Genomic DNA, 24,947 nt, shown 5'->3' on the forward strand with positions numbered 1-24,947 from the left:
AGAGGGGGTTCAACCAGAGCGTGATAAAAAGAGAGAAAGACAGTGAGAGAGACAGAGCACAAGAAAGTGAGAGAGGGAGAGAGCGAGAGAGACAGTGTGACAAAGTGTGTGAGAAAAAGAGAGGGAGGGAGAGAGCATGAGAAAGAGAAAGACAGAGTGAGAGACAGGCAATATTTCTTAACCACACTTGAAAAAAACAACACGACAGCCGACAATTTCAAGCCCCGATTGTATGCTTTCAGGAACTTCTTATATCTTCTTATCACTTCAAAAGGGCCACGGGCTGCAAGGTGCAAATCATAAAGAAAACCTACATTATGGTAGCCTGGTTCCGCCCGCCTCCGTACTTCCACTCAATTTTCATTTCCCTTCAGTACTTCGGTCTGGGTGTAGTGTATGTTCGAACGATTTCTTCTCCCTCAAGTTTGTCCCTCCAATCAGCGAACAGGAGGCGCGGCCTGAGAACAGTGATGTACAGGTCGTGCGCGAGTTTCAGTTGTAGTCAAACGAATACCAGGAAGCAGCAGGAAGACCATGGAGGAAGATGCTAACGAAGCTATTCGGTGTTGTGGAAAGGCTCTTCTTCCCACGGGATTCGGGCAAAGTTTAATTTTCCAGCTGGCTCCGTTAGTGGTGAAGGAGTTTCTTTTATATTAGTTTATTTTTAACTTTTATATTAACATATAGTTTGTAAATAAACATTTAATATTTAAATGATGTTACTGTTAATTTGTGCCAAAATGTAAGTAGTTAACTATTAACAAATATTAATACAATATTAGTTAATAGATTGTTTTCTATTTGTTAAAACATTAACATACAGATTTTATGCAAACAACTAATATTTATTTATATTTATATTTATTTATATATTTATTTATTTTACTCTCCTGGAACCGTCACCTTATCGTGGTGGAGAGGTTTGCGTGTCTCTGTGAACCTGAGGGCTGTGTTGTCTGGAGCCATGTGCTCCTGGTAGGGTCTCCCATGGCAGAGTGGTCTCAGGTGAGGGGCCAGACTAAGAATGGTTCAAGAAGACCCCATGAAAAAAACGTAATAGAGGAGGAGAGACCCTGCCCGGAGGAAGCCCGTCTGGAGCCAGGCCCAGACGGAGGGCTCATCGGCGAGCGCCTGGTGGCCGGGTTTGCCACGGAGCCCGGCCGGGCACAGCCCGAAAGAGCTACGTGGCACCCCCTCCCTCTTCGTCCTGTGGGCCCACCACCTGCAGGGAGACCCGCTGGGGTCGGGTGCGCTGCCACATGGGTGGCAGTGAAAGTCAGGGGTCCCGACGGACCAGACCCGGGCGGCAGAAGCTGGCTCTGGGGATGTGGAATGTCACCTCACTGTGGGGAAAGGAACCGGAGCTTGTGAGGGAGGTGGAGCGCTACCAGTTAGATCTGGTGGGGCTTACCTCTACGCACAGTCTCAGCTCTGGTACCGTACTCCTGGATAGGGGTTGGACTCTATTCTTCTCCGGAGTTGCCCAGGGCGTGAGGGGCCAGGCAGGTGTGGGGATACTCATAAATCCCCGGCTGAGCGACACAGTGTTGGAGTTTACCCCGGTGGACGAGAGGGTCACCTACCTACACCTAAGGGTGGTGGGGGGGAAAACTCTGACTGTTGTTTGTGCGTATGCACCGAACAGCAGTTCAGAGTACTCGGCCTTCTTGGAGACCCTGAATGGAGTCCTGCATGGGGCTCCAGTAGGGGACTCCGTAGTTCTGCTGGGAGACCAACACCCACGTGGGCAACGATGGAGACACCTGGAGAGGTGTGGTGGGGAGGAATGGCCTTCCTGATCTAAACCCGAGTGGTCGTTTGTTACTGGACACCATGTTTGAACATAAGAGTGCTCATAAGTGTACCTGGTACCAGAGTACCCTAGGCCGAAGATCGATGATTGATTTCGTGATCGTGTCAGCTGATCTGAGGCCTTATGTTTTGGACACTCGGGTGAAGAGAGGGGCGGAACTGTCAACCGACCACCATCTGGTGGTGAGTTGGATCAGGGAATGGGGGAAGATTCTGGACAGACCTGGTAAGCCCAAACGGGTAGAATTGGGAACGTCTGGAGAATTGGGAACGTCTGGAGGAGGCCCCCGTCCTAGAGATCTTCAACTCACACCTCCGGCTGAGCTTTTCTAGCATTCCTGTGGAGGTTGGGTGCATTGAGCCGGAGTGGGCGGTGTTCAAAGCCTCCATTGCTGAAGCTGCGGCGGTGAGCTGTGGCCTCAGGGTCTTAGGTTCCTCAAGGGGCGGTAACTCTCGGACACCGTGGTGGACACTGGTGGTCAGGGAAGCCGTCCGACTGAAGAAGGAGGCCTTCCGGGGTATGTTATCCCGGAGGACTCCTGACGCAGTTGCAGGGTACCGGTGGGCTTGAAGGGCTGCAGCCGCTGCCGTGTCAGAGGCTAAGCAGCGGGTGTGGGAGAAGTTTGGAGAGGACATGGAGAAGGACTTTCTGTCGGCACCAAAGTGTTTCTGGAAGACAATCTGACACCTCAGAAGGGGGAAACGGGGAAACATCCAAGCTGTGTACTGTAAGGGTGGGACTCTGTTGACCTCGACTGAGGAGGTAGTCGAACGTTGGAAGGAACACTTTGAGGAACTCCTGAATCCAACTAACACGCCCTCTATGATGGAGGCAGAGCTCGAGGTTGATGGTGGTTCGTCGTCAATTTCCCTGGTGGAAGTCACTGAGGTAGTTAAACATCTCCGCAGAGACAAAACCCCAGGGATTGATGAGATCCAGCCAGAAATGCTAAAAGCTCTGGGTGTTAAGGGGCTGTCATGGTTGACACGCCTATTCAACATTGCATGGGAGTCTGGTACAGTGCCAAAGGAGTGGCAAACTGGGGTGGTGGTTCCCCTGTTCAAAAAGGGGGACCAGAGAGTGTGCCAATTACCGGGGTATCACACTTCTCCTCCCTGGGAAAGTCTACTCTAAGGTGCTGGAAAGGAGGGTTCGGCCGATTGTCGAACCTCAGATTGAAGAGGAACAATGCGGATTCCGCCCTGGACGTGGAACTACGGACCAGCTCTTGACTCTCGCAAGGATCCTGGAGGGGGCCTGGGAGTATTCCCATCCGGTCTACATGTGTTTTGTGGATTTGGAGAAGGCATATGACCGGGTCAAAGCGAGAGCTGTGTCCGCATTCAGTTCCGTTCCCGGTGGGTGTTGGCCTCCGCCAGGGATGCGCTTTGTCACCAATCCTGTTTGTGATATTCATGGACAGGATATCAAGATGTAGTCGTGGTGGGGAGGGGTTGCAGTTCGGTGATCTGAGGATCTCAACACTGCTCTTTGCAGATGATGTGGTCCTGATGGCATCATCGGCCTGTGACCTTCAGCACTCACTGGATCGGCTGGTGGCCGAGTGTGAAGCGGCTGGGATGAGGATCAGCACCACTAAATCTGAGGCCATGACTCTTAGCAGGAAACCGGTGGATTGCCTTCTCCGGGTAGGAAATGAGTCCTTAGCCCAAGTGAAGGAGTTCAAGTACCTCGGGGTCTTGTTCGCGAGTGAGGGTACGATGGAGCGTGAGATTGGCCGGAGAATCAGAGCAGCGGGGGCGGTATTGCGTTCGCTTTACCGCACCGTTGTGACGAAAAGATAGCTGAGCTGTAAGGCAAAGCTCTCGATCTACCGGTCGATCTTCGTTCCTATCCTCACCTATGTTCATGAGGGAAGGGTAATGACTGACAGGACGAGATCACAGATACAAGTGGCCGAGATGAGTTTTCTCAGGAGGGTGGCTGGCTTCTCCCTTAGGGATAGGGTGAGAAGTTCAGCCATCCGGGAGGAACTCGGATTAGAGCCACTGCTCCTCTGCTTAGAAAGGAGTCAGTTGAGGTAGTTCGGGCATCTGGTAAGGATGCCCACTGGACGCCTCCCTTAGGAGGTGTTCCAGGCACGACCAGTGGGGAGGAGACCCCGGGGAAGACCCAGGACTAGTTGGAGAGATTATATCTCAACACTGGCCTAGGAATGTCTTGGGATCCCCTGTCAGAGCTGGTCAATGTGGCCTGGGAAAGGGAAGTCTGGGGCCCCCTGCTTGAGCTGCTGCCCCCGTGACCCGACCCCGGATAAGCGGATGATGATGAGGATGAGGACTAATATTTAATTAATGATGAAAAATCTATTGACTTGTCCCAAATAGATATTTTAGTAACAATTAACAAATATTAACAAAGGGTTAGGTAATGACTATTTTGCTATTTATTATGGCACCTTATTATGAAGTGTTACAAACTTTTGTATTCTTCACCCAAAGCCTCAGTCATCACAAATAGAACAAATTCAGAATATTTTAACTTGCATAGAGGTACCCACCAAGGTTGCCCTTTAAGCCCCTTATTATTTGCCTTAGCGATTGAACCGTTGTCCATTGTTCTTAAAACCTCCCTACGACTCCACTATCAATCTCTTGGGCAGCGTATCGATCAGATATCCAGCTAAGAGTCGCTCCACGCGTGAATTATACAATTCCAAAACCTAGACCAAATAAAGTGAGTTAAAAGCGATCCTGTTTCGGCAGCCTTTCCTGGATTAAAAACAACATAACAATTTAAATACCTGGGTATATATATCACTCGAAAATATGAACATTCATATGATAGGAATTTTTCTCCATTATTCATTAAGATTAAGGATGACTTTGATAGATGGAAAACTATATATTTCTCACTAGCAGGCAGGGTTAACACTAAGATAAACATTCTACCATGCTTTTTGTATTTGTTCAAAAGTCTGCCACTCTTCCTGCCTAAACTCTTTTTTGCTACTTTAGATAAGTTCATTACAGGCTTTTTGTGGGGCAATAATCTACCGAGGATAAATAAAGTGATGTTGCAAAGACATCGCAGTCAAGGAGGTCTTTCTCTCCCCAATTTTAGATTTTACTACTGGGCAGCAAATATACAGAAAATAATGTAGGCTGTTAACTGGTGTCCAATTGAAGCTATATTGTGCCCCTCTTGCTCCTTTGTATCATTGGTGACTTCTAATCTCCCCCTTTTCTCAAGACAATAGCCTACTCATCCAGCCCTATAGTTATTACAACATTGAAAATCCCAGTTCCACAAAAGATTTAACCTCACAGCTGCGTCTAGTCTAACTCCTATTCACAATAGTCACCTCTTTCTTCCACCTAGACTGGATCATGCATTCAATGTTTGGCTTAAAAATGGCATTACTAACATTGGTAAATTATATATAGGTGGGGTTTTTGGAAGCTCCGAAGGTGTATTTGTGAAATATAATATCCCTCGAAATCATCTGTTCCGTTATTTCCAGGTACGGCAATTTGCCAAATCTTAAACCCCAGTTTCCATAATCTACCGGAGGACTCATTATATGAAAAAATCTTTGGATTCACCACCAAAGCTTGAAGGGTGTATATCCAGAATATATCAGATTATTAACTCAGCTTCTGAGACTAATAATGTCAAGATTAAGGGTGATTGGGAAAAAGAGTTAGGAGTGAGTTTATCAGAGTCATTTTGGAATCAAGCTTTAATCAGAGTAAATGAGAGTTCATCATGTTCATGGTTAAGCATAATACAGTTTAAGGTACTGCATCGCTTAAACTACGGTAATTCCAAACTCTCAAAGATCTACCCAAATGTACAAGATAGCTGCAATCTACATCATAATTCACCTGCAGATCTTACCCACATGTTTTGGTCCTGCCCACAACTGGTAGATTACTGGAATGCCATATTTAAATTCCTGTCCGAATCCCTCAATTTAAACCTTCAACCTAATGCCTTTATATGTATATTTGGTACCAATTCTGATAAAGATCCAGACTTACAATCACAACAATAAACATAAAAATTACATTGCTTTCTCAACCCTTCTGGCGCATAAGAGAATCCTGATGGACTGGAAATCACCCCAATCCCCAAGTTCTACTGTGTGGGTGAAGGATCTAATATTCTTTTTAAAATGAGAGAAAATTTTGTTTTCTCTTCAGGGTCAATCTGACAAATTTAGTTCTACTTGGGGCCCAATTAAACAACACTTTGACAAATTGAAGAATCTATCGGCAGACTTGTAGTTCAGCACCTTTCTCAACCAACCTTCCTCCCTCCTGTCCTTTTTAATTTATTATCATAATAATCATCATTGTTATTATTATTACTATTGTATTTGGACTTTATTCTTAAGTTATCTTTTATCATTATTTATTAACTGATATGTCCTCCTGCACGCTTTGTTTGTGCTCTGTACTTGAATCACGTCATTTGAAGTAGTGTGTCTGTTTATCGTTTAGGGGAATGTTTTTGGGGTATAAAATGCAAAAGTTTCATTTATATTCTGCACGTATTACATGTACATTGTATTATTTACATTGTATTGTTGTACTTTTTTTTCATTCTCAGAATAAGAACATTATGCTAAAAAAAGAATATTCTTCCAATACTGAGCCATATCGAGATGGATTTTGGAATAGCAATTTATATATGATATCATCCCGCATTTCTTTGAATCCAAGACTTAAAGTCCATCTCTTAATATCCTCATGAGCAAAGTAGTGGGAAGGGGGAAGGTACTTACAGAAGGAGAGTGTTTGACGGAGCGAGGAGGCGTAATTGGACAGTGTGCACAGAGCACGTTGCTCATTGGGACAGTGCACTCGCTTTGGTGAGTCATTTTGGCGGGGCTCCATTCATTTCTTATTCTCCTTCTCCTTCACCACATGCCTCCCTAACCTCCCCTGTCGGGTGTCCTCCAAACAGTGTTTGTTATTCTTCGTTCACGTCACAGCTATTATATGTGGTTGTGCGTAAATGCATGATGTGGACCGCATACATGTGCTTGTTTTTGATACTTGAAATGGCTTGACAAATGGGCGCCTGATATTCAAGTATGAAGGCACATGCAGTGTTGCCTTTTACTGCTCAGGTAGTTATTAAATCCATCTTGAAAAGAACTGTGAGTCATTAATGTGGTCTGAGTACACAAGTGTACACGCACACACACACACAAACACACACACACACACACACACACACACACACACACACACACACACACACACACACACACACACACACACACACAGGACGAAGAGGACAAAGAGGAGTTCTGTGTGAGCGTTAATCCTTTAGAGGTTTCAAGGTTATTTATGTGGGCAGCATACATTTTCAGACATAGTAATACACACACTCCACTCTTCACTCTCTTAGGAAACGTTTGTTGACATGAGTTACCACTGGTCGTTCAGTGATTGCATTGTCAATCTAAACAACAAACCGCCATTGAATTCATCCCTGAAACTCAATTTAACCCTAGGGGGCCCGTCCAAACAACGTTCATCATCATTATGTTATAAATAATCTGACCATGTTATAAATAACACTGGCCTTAACAGTCTTAAAGCCAGTGTTCATCCATGCATAAAGCATTTATTTTGCAAATGCTGTTTTACATGCCATGGCTAGTGCAAATGCTGCTATGTACTCACATCAAAAGACATATGCACTGAATATTGCACTCCACTTAAAAAGAGTCAGTGTTCACATTAATTTGTTAGCACTATATGAATACCAATATAGAACAATAAAAAAAATTAAAAAATTAAAAAATAGATATAAACATAGTATAAAATGCACACCTAAGAGAGGTGTGAAATGACTTGGTGAAGTGAATCTCTAATTAGTTACAGCAATTGAGTACTTCATCGTCATCGTCATCTTCCACTGCAGACGTGTTCCGGTGAAACAGTGCTGCAAATTTATATTTATTTTTGTTAGCACATAAATGCAGAGATTGACTCGACTAAAGCAAAGTCTTGAACCGTTTGTCAAACTGGCAGATCATTTCTGTCAAACAAGTGGTAAATGCCATAGGGTTTTTTTTATTTTATTTTAAGAATAAGAATGATAGTATGAGGTTGTGCCAACATAACTCTCACTCATAACACCATAACACCTGGTGTGTCATGGTGGCAGTATGAGGATCGTCTCGTTTGCAAGTTCCCATTGTTGACCCTGAAGACGTTTCTGTGCTGTTTCTGTACAGGTCTGGATTCACCTAGATGCCCTGAGGAAGAGCGAACAGAATCGGCAGTTACCCGTCCTCTCAAGGTTTTTCTAACTCTTTTTTTCTAGCCTTTCTTTTTGTTAGCTAATGTTGTTCAACTAAAATGTCCTATCTTCGGGAATCCAAAATCCAAGACTTGTTTTAAACTGCCTCGATAATATGTATTCATATATATAATGTTTGGAGATTACTCCATTGTCTCCCCATTTTTGATTTGTTATTAACCATGATTATGCTTTTTATTTTATATTTTTTTAATTAATTTTAATCAATTCCCTTAACTGGTTTTGTTCAAAACCAGTCACCGGTTAAGTAATCTCTGTCGACACTACTCCCGTTTTTTTACTAAACCTTGGTTGACAAATAATATATCGTACCCGGTATGACTCATACCCTGTACGATTTAGACGTCCTTTACATCCCTGAATAGCATCCATCTCACAAACCCAGTCATTCCAATCTAATTTCCCTTATCGCAATACTTAATAGCTTTAATGTGCGAACACTTTCAGAATCATCTCACCATTCGTTTTAGATGATTCCAGTGCCGGTGTTCTGCCAATTTCTGCTCCCTTGTCAGATTTTGCAGTAGTATTGGTGTAAAATACACATACTGTACCCCTGAAATCTCCAATAAAGACGTTATTATACAGTGTCTATCGAGTCATGCTACCCTATCAAAAAGTGCTCCCTTATGTGTTTGGTAGCGTATTTCATCTGTTGACCAATTGCCTCTATCTAACGATGCTCCCAATACAGAATCACGTTATTTTACTCCACTACTCGCCCCATGTACACTGTAAGAATACAGTGTACATGGTACTGTATTATAACCTCTTTATTGGAGATTTCAGGTGTACAGTATGTGTATTTTACACCAATACTCAATAGTGTCGTCATGCACACGGGCAGAACCACTAGGTAGCAAAATCTGATGGGTAGCAGAAATTGACAGAACACCGGGCCCGCAAACCCTGGTCTGCCCGACTCCTCCTTTCCACTTGTCTGACGAGTAGGTTTGAGGCCCAACGGGGATGATCAGTCAGCCAGTCCTCCACGAATTGCACTCTGTCCGGACAAGGAATCCTGTTTGTGACGCCAAACCTGTTCTTTGAACTGAAATTCTTTGAACTGTATTGAATAAACCTAAAGAGTTTATTGTAATGAAGGGCAAAAATTGTATAAGATAAAAGTAGACTCTGCAGAGAGGCCATACAACACGACAAGCATACAAAGGTTGAGGTGCTGTGGTGTGCCCTGAACAGTGGGCACAGTTCAGCCTTAAAGCAGGGAAAGGACCTTGAGGGCACAGTTGCAGCTAGGGATGCCACTACTCCTTTCCACCATTCCAGGATGTTGGTATGGGAACATCTAAACCACCAAGGCTCTCTCAGTTCCCCTAAAGGGTGATTAGCATAAACAGTGAAATGGGGGTGGCTATACATAATAACTAAGAGGTCTTAGTGTCTTGCGAAACAAGATCTTTATTTTAGAATGCTTGTCCGATTTTCACCACTTCTCTACATCACCACAGCAATCAATAAACCAAATGCTCTGACAAAATCCTGTATCTGTGGCAGTCGCAGGCCCGTAATAAGCCTGTCTGTTTACCTGCCTAACCTGCTACCTGCGCGCACTCCAGACCCAGAGCTATTTAGTGATCTCTCTCTCTATTTGTCAGGGTTCTGGGTTTTTGTGTTTTTGTCTTGGACTTTTAGTTTGTTTCTCTGTAGTATCTTTTGTGTTTAGCCTCTTGTGTTCTGTTTCCTGTTGGACTTTAAGTTTGTAGTTTTCCCTGTTACTTCCTGTGTCTCCAGTCGGTCTTGTCCTAGCCCCTTGTTTATTTCCTGGTTTGTGTCATGTGATTCACTCCCTCTGTTTGTCATGTGATTCACTTCCTGTTCCTTGTTGTCCCAGTCATGTGCTTCAGTTTGGTTTGTCTTGTGATTCTGTGTCTCCGCCCCTCACCTGAGTCTAGTTATGAGTTTGAGTTTGATTGTTGTCTTGTCCAATGTTAGCCTGCCTCTCGTTGTACCTTGTTCCCTGCCCACCTGTGTCTTGTTTAGCCCTGTGTATTTAAGTCCTTCCCTATGTTCAGTTCACTGCTCTGTCATTGTTTTTGTCATGTTGCGCCCTGTTCCTGCTCCCTAGTGCTGCCTTGTAGTCTTTCTTTTGAGTGAGTAAAGCCTTTTGAAAATGTAATCTTGTCGTGCACCTGGGTCCTTAAAATCTCTATGGTAATTTGTGACACTATTTAGAGGTTTCTTTAAATAGCTCTGGGCAGACCTATTGCTATAGCGAGCAAACTAGTCATGTGTTTTTGGGGAGTGCATTTGCAGAGAGGCCTGGGATTTTTCGGTTGAATGCCTTTTTAAATCGATCTAACTCTGGCCGGTTTCTCCAAATTGCCTACCTTAGCTTTAATGTCTTTGATTTGACGATGGGTAGTGACAACGCTGTTAAAGATTAACTGATTATCCAGTGAATCGCAAAGAGATGACTTTATTATTTCAAATTGCTGTGAAGCGAATCTGTTACGTCCCTCCAATTTCTATCTGCTTGTTATTGAGGCTAAATCTGAAATATTTGGCAAAGGAGAGAGACAGATAAGATTAGATGGCATCTTAGTATAGTGGGGAAAAAGTGATATCCTAAAAATAATATCTTATTTCATAAATAGTTGTAATCTTTCTGATCTGAACCTCTGAGTCCTAATTGGGAACCACTTCATAAAAATGCATATCCTTCCAGATGCAACCATTCCCTATAAAACTTCACATACTAAATGTGTCAATTATGTATGCAGTATTCCTGTTCATCGTCATACTGTATGTACCAGGAGAAGTTTACATTTCATTTGCAAAGGCTGGTGTGAGCATCAAAAGATTGACTGCAAATGTAAATCACCTCCTAATTAGTCGTGATGTAACTCTTTACACATTTCTTTTAAATTAAATTCTAGATAGAAATAAAACTACATTCCCATTTATTATGAGCTCACTTTGTTTGGTCAATCAAAAGAAAGAGTAGAGAAACTAAATGCAATCACTCTGAATCGTCTGGCCCATGCCCTATACTGCCAGCAAACCTACAGAAGCATAATGTATTCACTTGAGCAAATAATGTTTGCCCTGCTTCTCTGAAAGACGAGATTATTATCTCCAGAATTATGAAAAGCGAAAAAAAAAAAAGATTTGCGCTTGTTTTTCAGAATGAATGGGGTACCTTAAAACCCTGCAACAGTGCTATATGATTCCAAATATGGGGCAAATACATGTATGGTATCTAAGGAGCTACATGTTACATAATCCAAAATATGTCAGAATGGACTTTCCATCTGAACAACTGCAATGTCTCAAAGGTGCCTGTGCAAAGTTGACAAATAAAAGCAATACCATCTGTAGGTCATATAGAAGCGAGTGTTTCCCAATGTCTCAAACACAAACCAAAGGAAACTGGATTTGACTAAACAGGCAGGACATGTTTATTACTTATAACCTAGAATTGACAGGGCTAAATTCACAATTTAGAAACCATAATCACACAATTAATCCAATGTGAAGACAACCAACTGTTATAGTTATTTTAGGTTATCAAAGAATCTAAAAAATACTTTTTCTTTATTTCTGAATTGGCAATGTTAGCTTATCCTGGAAACGTCTTCTGTATTGTTAGTCCTATTTCAGAGTGACAAATCCCACTGCAGCCAATGTTGACATGAAGACACTATTTGCAAATGTCTGTTTCACACCTGAGCTTTGTCTTCTGTCACGCAGTACTTTTTAATTGCAGGGTTACTTTTTAAGAAACAAAAACCCACAACTAGTTCTCTGGACAGAGAAAGCTAAAATATTTGTAATTAATATGGATGTGACCATATATAAAAAATATCAAACCACTGTCTGTCAGTGCCCTCTTGTGATAAACCACTTGCTTGTCATTTGATAGAAAAACAAAGTGAGAGGCGGCTCACTGTCTAACTGACACTATTCTGAAATTCAGGGGGAAAAGTATGAACTTAAAGAAATAGGCCACAAAAGAAGTAAAGATTTTTTTTATTCCATGATAATAACCTATCATGCAGCAAGCACTTAAGTTCAGGGTGTCCATGGAAACGTGAGCTACTAATGATGCGATGAACGTGTTGCTGTTTCCCCAGAAAGACGATACATGGGAGAGAACCATGTATGCCAAACAATGACTTGTTTAATGGTCCAACGGTTGGTTGGTTTTACGCCATCAAAGATGTTGTGAATATAAAATAGTATTTTTGATCAATATTTTCGACCCCACTATACAGCAGACTGTGGAACATGTTTCTCGACAGCTGGACATGTTTCATGGTGGACAAAACGGACACGCTGCACCGCACAACTAATGGAAATAATGGTTACGTCACTCAGCTGCAAGACAAATAGCATGCACATCAAAGGGAAGACTCAGTGAGTGCTGAATGTAAATCCTAACAAGCAACAACAAACAGTGCCTCCTGTGCATAACAGACTAAGAGGAACACCCAAGACGTGGAGGACATTTGGTGGATGTTTGCACAGACAAGACAACTAAAAACCTCCTTAATTGAGGAGCACTTAAACAGACTTCTGCAAAATGGAGCATACATTTGGATTAGCATTGCCAAGACATAAGAGATTGTAATTGGCTCATGAGTAAACTAACCATGGTACCTGTTGGAATTACTAAAGAGGGGACCACTTTGTATTTCTCACAACTTTGCAATGGTCTACAGGCATGATCACATTTGTGTATGGATACACAGAGGGTTAAAGTGTTTTTATATAGTCACTGTTTATGATTCCCCTGCCTTGCTGTTGTACCCACATCTTGGAGATAAAGTATTGTTCCATGTGTTGTGAATAAGAGATAAATTTAATATCACCTTCAATACTTGTGTTTCGCTCCATACTTCCATGCATACCTCCATAGTACTACATCATTTAAATGTATGTGATGTGTGTTTTGTTGTAGAATTGACTTGTCTTCATGAAGCCATGCTTCCTCATAACGGCTATGCTTTATCAGTATGGAGGCGGTTATCCGATCCAGAAACAGAGAGGACACAAGAAAAGCTAATGTTTCTCTTGTCTTCCTCTTTCTCTGTAGTTTAGACACATTTATAGATCATGAGCCCTGAAAAAGATGTATTTATTAGATTTAGATTTACTAGAAGAATAGATATGTCACACACTGTTTGAAGAGTGCAGTATATCGAGTACAATTAAGGTAGTCAAACAAGAACTGTTCATTAGATGCTTAACATTTATGGCCAAGGGCTTTAGCATACACACATACACACACATCACAGATATCTATATCTATCTATCTTTTAATGTTTATTCCCACCCACCTCCATGATAATCTTGTTGGTGTCAAGTCTATTTGGCGCATGCTGGAGCCTTGGGGCCGAAGCATGACAGGACATTTCATGGATTCACCACTGGGTTAGTCTTTAAACTTAGATGATTTAGAATAACTAACATCAGAAACTAGTATGGAAAGGCACAATATGCATTGCCTTATTGTGTTTATTATGAAATAATACATTTAATATGAAATATTGTGCAAATAAAGGTGAATCAACACATTTTATTGAGATAAAAATGAAAAAAAAATCAATTCTCAGTTGTTTCTAACGAATTGGAGACTGGGCCGCAGGCAAAGCCTGAGGGGATTTTAATAAGCAGAGGAGACAATGTACTAAAGGGGAGAATCACTGTTATAGAAAACATATAATTATGCGTTGGCTGCTGGCTTTAGTTTTATCAACCCTGATCTCCTGGCCAGAATCTCCTGGATATCCACACATGAAGTCCTGTTCGTCTTAATATGCATTCTTATCTTTTATGAAGTATACTGGATGTAAGGGGTTGGGTTGTCGGTTCGACGCAATATATTTAGTCAAAGTAACTGCATTATAGTCAATATCCAACCCTTTATATTTACATTATTTTAGCATTGACAAAAATGACTAACCACTCAATTTGTTTTTTAAAAAAAGACAATAGTTTTAGCAATTTTAGATATTTTCATACTTATTTATTCATACTATAAAATAGAATGCACATTTAAATCGAATCACTGAGTCAGATTACTTTTTTTTTTTGCCTTTACAAAGCTTCAACCTTTGCATCATCATCTTCACTGTTTGTGAACCACTCCTGATTGAAAACAGGTGTTCACTTCCGCATTCGTCACGATGTGTTGTGGTTGAGCCGGGGGGGGGGTTGGTGCGTTAAACACTAGGCAAGGAAGGAGGATGCGATTTTCTCACCACGAAACGAATGCCTTGGATTAGGTCCTGCTACAACTTGTAACGACATTACAACGTTCACATGAAGATTAAACATCCGTTGCCTGACGGTTACTGTATCCGCGATTGTTAGCGAGGAGACAGAGCCGCTGGTGAACGCAGGTGAGATCTCACACACACACACACACACACACACACACACACACACACACACACACACACACACACACACACACACACACACACACACACACACACACACACACACACACACACACGTTACCCAGTTAGCTAGCAAGCTAATTAAAGCTTTTTATATACTGTCTCCTGGTACCCATGGACTCTTCGGTCAATTCGGAAATGGCCTCTCTAATCGCTACGGTCTGTCCCGATATCGATGCGTTATCCGGGATGACATTGCTGGTCATTGTTTTATACTTGACAAATGTGGCTAACAGGCGAGCTAGCCTTCCCAGCACCACCAGCAGGCTGTGTTCACTGAGTCAGACTGCAGAGGCATGCAGCAGTGGTATGGGTTGCTGCTCTCTGTGCGTTTGACCTCTGGTGATATCCCCTGAGCTCTAAGAAGACCCTGGATGTTCAAGATAAACTTTATTGTCCGACAGAGTGTTACAACGCGTGCTGCAGCCGCAAAAGAATATTTGATATACAAATATCAAAGAAAAAACACAAAGCTGTTACAATACATGCATACAGTAAGGCTCCTTAAGGCACCTTTATACACATGATTATGTTATTTTAAGGGATTTTACTGTTGAGGCCAGTGTCTTTTTGGCAAGGCATTTGGCAAAACCGACATGTGTGTATACAGTTTATCTTTTTAATTGAAGTTAGGATCGGTTTATGTCAGTTGGAGGGAAAGGACTCCCTCCAACTGCCCTCCTGTCCTCTGCCAACCACCTTGCCTGTCTCCTTTTAATCGTCCCCTACCTACCCTGTCTCTGTCCCAGCATGCGGTAAGTGAGCCAGAACCTCCTCCCCAAAGCTGCTGCCAGCTGTACCAGGAGTGGCTGCGGGCGGCGCTAGCGGCCGGTGCGGATGAATGAAGCATGAAGAGCCCGGTGCACCGATGCAGGGACCCGGAGCATGGCCGCGGGGAACATGGCCGGGGGGACCATGGCCGAGTGGACCATGGCCGAGCGGAGTCCCGGCAGGAGTCCCGGGCCGGCTACCTGCAGGCCGAGCAGCGAATCCCCATCTCCAAGGACATCATCACCTCCTCCTCGGCCTCCGCCATGTGGTTCATCCGGGACGCCTGCGGCATCGTGTGCGCGGTCATCACCTGGATGCTGGTGCTCTACGCAGAGTTTGTGGTGGTGTTCGTCATGCTGCTGCCCTCCAAGAACCTGACGTACAGCCTCATCAATGGCGTGGTGTTCAACAGCCTGGCCTTCCTCGCCCTTGCCTCGCATTTCCGGGCTATGTGCACCGATCCTGTGAGTGTGGGGCGTGCCTGGCATGCATACTGGGCCAGAGGTCCGTTATAATGGGACAGGAGAGCGTTGATGATGTCCTGATATAACATTCAAGGATAAATTAGATAATAGAACATTTGTTCAAAATGTATCAAATGATTTGTAGTGGCTCATAAAGTTGCATCCTCGTAGTAATGGCTAATTTTTGACTGTGAATGTTTGTGTTCTTGGTACTTGCTAGGGGGCTGTGCCAAAAGGAAACGCTACGAAGGAGTACATTGAGAGCCTCCAGCTAAAGCCAGGCCAGGTGGTCTACAAGTGTCCCAAATGTTGTAGCATCAAGCCAGACCGAGCTCACCACTGCAGGTAGGGAGAACCAAAAGGTCAAATAAGTCAGCTTAGCTATGCATTGAAAAAGTCTCTCACAGTAACAGATTAGCTGCAAATGTTTAGTCATATTTTAGTCTCAAGAAATTCTACTATTGGGAATCAGTGATGGTGCGGTGCATGAATAATGAATCTTCTTGTCGTCCTTATCGTTCAAAAGTGTTTGCAAGCGGTGCATCCGGAAAATGGACCACCACTGTCCCTGGGTAAACAACTGTGTCGGGGAGAACAACCAGAAGTACTTTGTGCTTTTCACAGTAAGTGTCCAACACAGAAGACACCCTGAATGTTTTTCACATGGTTGGTTCAAAGTCCAGTAGTTCCACAGCCATATTATTTGCCTACTCCAAATATACAGATTGGCTATGTATCTGAATTCATATGCAGATAATAAGAAAAAAAAAGAGGAAAATATCAGTTTAGGAAGATTAGACAAAATGTCATCTGAAGCCAAAACAATCTGAAGTCCAAATCCATTCACATGTCTCCAGTTAGGGTTAGGCTTATCGGACTAATAACATGACCGGTGCATGGAAGAGGAAGTCCTGGCCTGGTGGCTACACCAGAGGCCCCAAAACAACGGCCCCTGCCCCCCTAGGCTGAACCGTCGTCAGATGATGGGTTCTGAGATTGACGATAATACCTAGTTGGTGTGACTTGTCACATTTTACTATTTTTGATAATCGCAATCACAAAGTTTAAATGTTCCTTCAACTTTTGACATTGACTCGTATTAAGTATTAATAGATTTAGAGTCTTCAGACACAAAACCACCAAAATCACATGTATGCATGCGCGCACACACGCACATGCACACACCTCATATAAAAAGTGATTATATTACTTCATCATAATATAATTTATAATATAAATACATAATATTATTTTTACTGCATTTAATTTAATAAATTACAATTTTAAATTAAGACATTTTGTGGAAGCTGTGAATAGCTTTCTGATTAAATTGGATTACGGCTAATGAAGGAACCATGCACCCTGCTGGCATTAATTGCCCTAAAGATGTATCCTGTAGGCAATTAGGGTGGTTGATTTATACACTTGTGTTCAAATGTTAGGTCACATCAAAGCAAAAACTGTTCATCACACAAATTATACATTTGAATGAAGAAATTCTGAATGTACATTAATCCATCCATTGTTTGCCACTGACTTGTAACAGAGTGTAATGAAATGGCTCTCATGATTTCCTGTATTTCTTTCCCAGATGTACATTGCGCTCATCTCTCTCCATTCTCTGACAATGGTGGTGTTCCATTTCCTCTACTGCTTTGAAGATGACTGGACAAGTGAGTATCTTTGTGTTCCCCACCACCTTGTTGTTGGTCCTCAGCAGGTGTCTGCCTCATTGTAGTTTCTTGATCATTGACAACCGTTACACCTGCCTGAGTTATGTGATGCAGAACCCGCTCCCCCTATTCAGTTAGGTTTCTCGTCTCTTTCTTTTGGTTTCATTTCAATCTTCTTTTTGCTTTGCGTCCGTCCTGGCATGTTCTATACTTTCTGGAACCTGGCTCTGGTGCAGCCAGCTGTCTGAAGGTCAGTCATACCTGGTAGCCTAGTTAGCATAGTGACGTGTGTGTGTGTGTGTGTGTGTGTGTGTGTGTGTGTGTGTGTGTGTGTGTGTGTGTGTGTGTGTGTGTGTGTGTGTGTGTGTGTGTGTGTGTGTGTGTGTGTGTGTGTGTGTGTGTGTGTGTGTGTGTGTGTGTGTGTGTACCTTTTTAGTTTTGTACTTTCATGTGCGTGTGTGTCTGTGTTTTGTCCATGTGTTTTTTTTGTGCTCCTGACATCTCTCAACCTCAATATTTCCTGCTTTTTATTTGTTTAATTATGGTCTATTCATTTATGTTTTTGGCAAAATTGCTTATAGTTCAGCTGTTCATTGTTGGCTTTATTATTGCTGGCTGGCTGAGTGGTCAGGTCAGAGAGAGGTCGGGGGAAAAAATCTGAAGATATGGACCGAAATGGAACAAGAAAAACCTTCCCTTTCCTCCGAAAAAATATTGTTGTAATTGTTTTGTTGGTCCAAGTCCCTCGTAAGAATAGAAGGTTTAATCAACCATGTGTTTTTTAATAAAAACAGCTTTGTCGCTGCAGCCAAGATTCATTCACACTAGAGGTTTGGTTTTTGTGGCCTGCTCGTATGTTATCGTGGTCATAGATGTGGTGTTTTTTATTTATAATCTGACTGGGGAGTAAGCTATTTGGGAAGATAATCAGAATGTTATATGTATTATAACATTGTAGTATAAACCTTATGTATCAATCACTGTGATCGATACATTATAAGGTAATAAACACGCTATTAATGATTCCGTGGATCAAACATATTCATGATTCCTTTGATCAATTATGTTATCGCCAGTTCATCTTTTTGTTACTATTTTAAATCCAAGTGGTTTTTGACATTTGGCATGAATGCCGGGCTCAGACAGAAGGCGCAGGGGGTAAGGACCGGCTTTTGTTTCTTGGCCCATCCAAGCTCTAATTCACACCCATCTCCTGGTGAGGCCATGAGAAGAGTTTGGTTGTGTAGGACCTCCTAAAGTGATCCTGTTCCTCTGACCTCTCTCTGTCTCCCCCTCTGCCTCCCTCTGTGTCCTGTTCCCCTCCCCTCATTCCTGTACATTCCAGAGTGCAGTTCCTTCTCCCCCCCGGCCACAGTCATCCTCCTCATCCTCCTGTGCTTCGAGGCCCTCCTCTTCCTCATATTTACCTCTGTGATGTTCGGAACCCAGGTCCACTCCATCTGTACCGACGAGACCGTAAGTCACGCCCACACTCCACGGGTCTATAATGTCCACCCCATCGGTACCAACCAGACCTTTAGTCACAGCCACACTCCACGGGTCTATAAGGATTCAGAGCTCTTCTGTGGTTTTTCCTTTCCTGCTTTTTTCCTGCTCTCTCCTGAGCACTTAGATGTGCATCGGACCGTTCGCTGCCTCTGTAGCTTGCAGATATGGAGATGTGGGACTGCAGATTCGAAGGGCTTGAGTGTCGTCACTGAAATCATTGTTAATATGAAACGAAAATCTGTTTCACTAAGCTGTGTAGACGGTGACATCCAAGACAAAGCAACAAAAAGTTGAGAAAAATAATATTCTTATTTCCATGCTTATCCAACCATCTGCTGTTGAAATGAATAGCTGAGCGAGTTATTCTAATTGCACAATTTCACACAATGCTGCATTGCTGCAGTGTTGCATGCATTTTATTTTCTGTGTCCTTGTCGCACAAATGAATGAACTGAATGCAAGTTCAAATTCCTCATTGTCCCTAAAAGGGAAAGGAATGCTCAGCTATATCCAGCCTTTTCTCTGGTAAAACGTTTAGTTGCAGATGTTTTTTGGTATTAGAGAAGTCCTGCCTTATTTGGGGAACCAGTTATGCATGATTTCAGACTGCTACATGTTTGATTATGCTAATTTTCCACACACAAGTGTAATTATTCATGAGTTCTGCTACCCTCTGATTGTGAAAGATGATCTTTATTAACCATATAGGCCTACTTGATATTCTAAATTAAAAAATACCAAACCGAAAACAAAAATTTAATCTAAATAGTGTCACAATCAACCTCATTCTACCAAAAAGAAATGGAACGAAGAAGAAACTGCGGACACTATGGCCTCCCTAATGGCCCTCTTATGAAAACGTAATAGACTAATATGTCGCCACTGCTCCTAAATTCAAGGAGCCCTTACTTTACTTTTAGTCTGTTTATTGGGGTTACTTTTTATTTCGTATTTTACTATTCTCTTAATAGTTTCTATTCTGTCAAATTTATTTGTGGCCGGGTCGTATGTTTATTTTGCCACGTTATTGGCAAAATACTTTATAAGTCATTCATCTTACAAATAGTGTGAAGAGTCTGCTTGTGTGTTTCGTCTGTGAGTTGCACACCCAGAAGCATCTCTTCTTCCTGCCTCCAAGTTATTTTTGTCTGCAACTCTACGACTAACATCTATGAATTACATTTAACATTAATATCGGTGTGTCAGCGTGTACGTTTTTCTGGTCGTAAAATTAATATTGTGCAGTAAATCAGAGTGGCTCTTGTGCTTGGTGATTGAAAAACACTCTCATACCTTGTTTTATCCACTCATTGTGTGGACAAATAAAGGTAGAAGGTTGCAAAGTTGGGCCCAACCAACCAGTTTATCAGTAAGCTGATATGGGGTGTGAATTTCACCAATATTGTACTGTAGGCCCCATAAGAAAATATCCCTAGCAGACATATTTCTAGTGAGTGCTTCTTAGATAGAGTGGAAACATCAGCACTGTTGTTAATATTGTAGGTGGAAGTGGAATAAAGCAAAATAATTGTGGAGAATATTTAATTCAGACAAATTGTAATCTTTACCGATTTGGCTGGATAGCAAACAAATAAATAAAATGAATAAGAAATAACATGGAAAGAAAGAAACTTTGACCTGGACAATGTATGCACAATCACTTAAATAGGTTAATGACTGTTTTATATATATGTATACATGTCCTATTTAATGTATTTCTATTCATCTTCATATTGGTCTGGCTCTAGTGTAAACCTGAGATGAAGCAGTTCAGGGATGTGTGTGGCCTTCACCCGTTTGGGGTGCCCCCCCTGCAAGTCCACCCACTGAAGTTGCGTTGTCTCTTGTTTTCAGGGCATAGAGCAGTTGAAAAAGGAAGAGAGAAGATGGGCTAAAAAAAATAAATGGATGAACATGCGGGCGGTTTTCGGACATCCGTTCTCCATATTGTGGTTTAGCCCCCTCGCCACGCCCGAACAAGGGAAGGCTGAAACCTACCAGTATGTGGTGTGAGAGAGAAAGAAAGAGGGAGAGAGAGAAAGACAGAGCGAGACAGACCGAGAGAGAGAGAGAGAGACAGAGAACTCAGTAAGAGGAGCTGGCAAGCTGAAACCATCCAACCAAACTAAACCAAACCCTTTTCAACCAATCCCCGCCAAGCAGGCCAAGACTAGCCAGCTCATTTACGCCTGCTGCTCCCAAACGCTGAACATGATCACTGAACTGTGACTGCTCCACTATCCACGGACAGCTCCTTCCTGTGTTTCTTATGCTGAAGAGAACATGCTTTTCATTTTATTTTCCGCTCTAAAAGAGAGGAAGAGGGACCCTCTTAAGGAAACCCTTTCTGCGTGTGAGAGGTGTTCGCAAATGCTGTACATGTTAGTAATACACATAAACTACATTATTTTTCATAGAAGCCTTCTGTCTACTTTCTGAGTTAACTCCCGCTGCATCCTAAAGTCTTCCTCCGGTCCCCAGACATCCCCACATCTGGAATGTTACAAACGGAGTCAAAATATCAAATGTAAAACGAAAAAACTGTCAATCTTCAGAAATGCTTTGAGCTGCATCTATAAAATGCCAAAGCATCTGGTGGAATGGCAGACATGAAACTAAAAAAAGTTATATTTTATTTGACATTCCTCCATAATGCCCAGCTCTGCGTGTTTTTATTTTATGAAAAGGTAGTCGAGTGACAGCAAGGCCATCATATTAACAGATGTTGTTGCTAAAGGTGTTTATTTTAGCTGTTTTGTTACCAGGACATTCTTTCAACTGATAAACATGTAAATTCCCCAGGCAATCTAGTTATTCATAAAGCAATACCTTTCCTTTCATTAGGCATAATGGAGACACGTTGATTGGAACACCTAATTGCATGCAAGCAAGGCCCACTTAACTCTCATCATCAATGTTTAATCAAAGGTTGTTTTTCTTTTTGCTTGAAAGGAATCTCTTTTTCAGGATCTGTTATTAGTCGTGACTGCGTTCATTTGGATGTCAAAAGCCCAAACGGTCGTTGTTGTTCAGAGAGAAAAGAAGACTTTTAACAGAAAAGTCTCTGTATTCAAACATCGTTTTCGGCCGCCACAATTGACAAGCAAACCTGTGTTTGAAGCACAATTTCTGCGTGTATGACTGAAATGGGGATGGTCATGGTTTGTGTAACTTCACACAGTCCAGTGCAAGCATTTAACTATTAAACCTTACTGTCACTATCTGCACTATTAAAGGAGCGCTGTGTAAGATTCTATAGTGCTCGGTCTCTAGTGGTTTACAAGTACACAGAGTTAATATACTTTGTATTTTTCATGTCTAGTCAATATTTGGTTCAATGTGTGTAAATGTGCTAATAGAGTTAATTCCATTATTTATTACCGTCAATTCACATTTTGCTATTGTGATCTATTGAAGGCCCGTAAATCATCTAGGGATGGTCAAGATAATGGAGAACTATCCTAGCTGGACATTTTACATTGCGTGGTTAGAACACAGCAAAATAAATATATATCCTAAAAGTCTCATCTTTTAATTTTATTAGTTTTCTAAATCTTACACAGTGCCCCTTATGTACTACTTGGCTGATTTGCACTTTTTAATAATTTTGTTACTTTTTATCTCGTCAACTTCTCTCTGTTCAGTTCCCATTTTCTTTGGTTTACTCTGTTTTGTATGATGTGCATATCTCTTTAATTATATGATTGCATGGTTCATGGAAGGACATATGTTTTGTGGGTGATTAATCTGCTGGTGTGCTAATGCTGAGTTTTGCCAGTGATTGGTGAGAGTGCTGTAGAAGATATTGGTGTTTTTATGTTTTAAACCTTTCTAATTATAATTATTCTGAAGAACTTGAGTACATGTGCAAAGAATAAATTGTGTGTGTGTGTGTGTGTGTGTGTGTGTGTGTGTGTGTGTGTGTGTGTGTGTGTGTGTGTGTGTGTGTGTGTGTGTGTGTGTGTGTGTGTGTGTGTGTGTGTGTGTGTGTGAGAGAGCGCCTGCCTGCATGTTTGGAGCATAAACGCTTGATGTATTGTTTGGGCCCCATGTGATGTGCAATGCATAGTTTACTCTGTGTCATGTTCATAATCTGAACAGATACCTCCTTACTGATGCAACAGATTCCTTCATGTTCTACCTTCCCTGTATAAAACTCCCCTGAATTTCCCAACTTCTGTCTATCCCTTCATGGACAACTCTCATCCTCTCATTGTCTGTTATGCTGCACTTTATTCTCTGGGATCTCTTTCTCTTTTGCCCTCCTTACATAACGACTCATGCACTTGCTTTGAATGATTTATAACTCGATGACCTGGTAGATTCTTCAGCAAGCCAGCCTGTTAAGCCTTGTTTGGCAGGTTTGCTGGTAAAGAGACAGAGGTAAGCTTGGAACAGAGATCACCCTAGTTGTCCTACTTAACATACATTCCATATGCATGCAAGTCTAAAGCAGAGGGTCTATGAAATATCCAACGTCTTCATTTTCCTCGTCTGTTTTGGTCAGTAGGCTCATTCAAACATAAGTTTAATGAGTGTTTATAAAACTGCATAATGGCATGATGCATGTCAAAATGTTTTTACCTCCTGTGCCCAGTTGACTAATAATAGATGCCTTCATTCTTCATCATAATTTGCATGTGACTGGCATTGCAACATTAATGTATCTGAATTTATTAAAATTTTGCCATGTTACTTAAGTCAGCCTATATTCAATATTTCATTCCCAACCTGTATTTATAATTTATACTTGGTGGAGAAAAGAAATATCTCAGTGGAAAATCGTCTTTTTTTTCCTGTTGCTTTTTTTAGTAGTCGTTGTGCATGCAGAGGACCACCTTCCTTCATGTGCTCCTCCTGCCCTCTCTGACCACCTGCTCTCTCTCTTTTCCAGGGAATCGAACGTCTGAAGGGAGAGACCGGGAAGTGGGATAAGGTTCCGTGTTGGGAGGCCATGCAGGCTGCGTGCGGCGGGCCCTTCTCCCTGTCCTGGTGCAGCCCGTTCAGCGGCCTGCGCTGTGAGAAGAGGCCCCTAGAGGCCCTGGAGCAGGTCCCCCAGGGGGAGATCATTGAGGAGGACATCATAGAGATTCCACTATACTAGTAGCGCCACAAGGCCCTCACTGCTTTTAATTCTATTTTAAAGGACTATTTAGTCATCTTGTATACTTAACACATGTGCAATCATGTGGCGATAATTTTAGTTTAGATCTTTTATAGACCCTCAAAATGGGAATTGAAGGCAGATGAGTCCAATATCTTCGATGCAAGATTCTGTTGAAAATGCAGCTATTTGTAAGAAGTAGCGTAGTTATAAAACAAGCACCACTACAATGCAACAATATGCCTCAGAGCTCGAGCCGTCCATTAGAAGACCAGACAAGACCAGAGAAGGTGTTTAAAGCTTTAGAGCTTCCCTAAATCTATGCTGAAACCAAGATGTTTAGGCTGATGTGTGAATAGAACTGTGTTGTGTTCGCACGCCTGGGTGTCAGATGATGCCAGTGTATGGACTGTGTTCTTAGCACCAGAACCAAAGGTTTTTGTGGTGGAATGGTCAACACTTTTCCTGGAGCTCAGGGAACACCACTGACCAGAAACAGCACTAAAGGCATGATTAATTAACGGCCGAGCCACTGCGCTGGGTCTCTCCAATGCCTTCTTACCATGTGCCTTAAAAGTTGGGAAGAGCAAATTTTAAGCATGTATTCTTGAGTGATTGTAGGGGGGTTGGGGTTTGCCTAATGTTCAGCTTTCCGTTTGTTGATTCTCTGCTTTTATTTTAAATTCCTAACCCTCTTGTACTGTTCGACTTATGATACTAATTGTGTAAGAAGGGCTTTTTTTTGGATGCTATGTCTTTGGACCTTTTATGTTTCATCGTGTTTACTGAATAATTATGAATGACAAATGTTTTTTTTTATCAAGCATGTGTTTCTGGGGTTTAACAAATAAAGGTTCAGTTATTGATTGTATGCATACATTTATT

The 24,947-nt window shown here is 42.1% G+C and overlaps 1 protein-coding gene across 2 annotated transcripts; it reads left to right on the top strand.

Moving 5' to 3' along the window:
- Positions 1-14,291: 14,291 nt before the first annotated feature.
- On the top strand, positions 14,292-24,945 carry LOC311352068 (palmitoyltransferase ZDHHC3-like). Of its 2 annotated transcripts, none has more exons than XM_084472260.1 (7): positions 14,292-14,481; positions 15,291-15,776; positions 15,997-16,121; positions 16,303-16,399; positions 17,368-17,449; positions 18,795-18,925; positions 23,853-24,945. In XM_084472260.1, exons 2-7 carry the CDS (start codon positions 15,390-15,392, stop codon positions 24,060-24,062), a joined length of 1,032 nt encoding a protein of 343 aa, XP_084328386.1. In that variant the 5' UTR covers positions 14,292-14,481; positions 15,291-15,389; the 3' UTR covers positions 24,063-24,945. The 2 variants fall into 2 exon arrangements, with proteins under 2 accessions (XP_084328386.1, XP_084328387.1); XM_084472261.1 differs by lacking the exon at positions 23,853-24,945 and adding an exon at positions 20,813-22,417.
- Positions 24,946-24,947: the final 2 nt, after the last annotated feature.

Source organism: Micromesistius poutassou (assembly GCF_964030765.1).
Source record: "Micromesistius poutassou genome assembly, chromosome: 8".
In the NCBI taxonomy this organism is placed as follows: Eukaryota; Metazoa; Chordata; class Actinopteri; order Gadiformes; family Gadidae; genus Micromesistius; species Micromesistius poutassou.

What these genes read in the sequence shown, in the direction of transcription:
- LOC311352068 (XM_084472260.1), top strand. Translation starts at nt 15,390, where the DNA reads ATGAAGAGCCCGGTGCACCGATGCAGGGACCCGGAGCATGGCCGCGGG. An exon ending in GACCGAGCTCACCACTGCAG is followed by an intron (nt 16,122 to 16,302) that starts GTAGGGAGAACC and finishes ATCGTTCAAAAG; the next exon opens with TGTTTGCAAGCGGTGCATCC. An exon ending in CCATCTGTACCGACGAGACC is followed by an intron (nt 18,926 to 23,852) that starts GTAAGTCACGCC and finishes TCTCTTTTCCAG; the next exon opens with GGAATCGAACGTCTGAAGGG.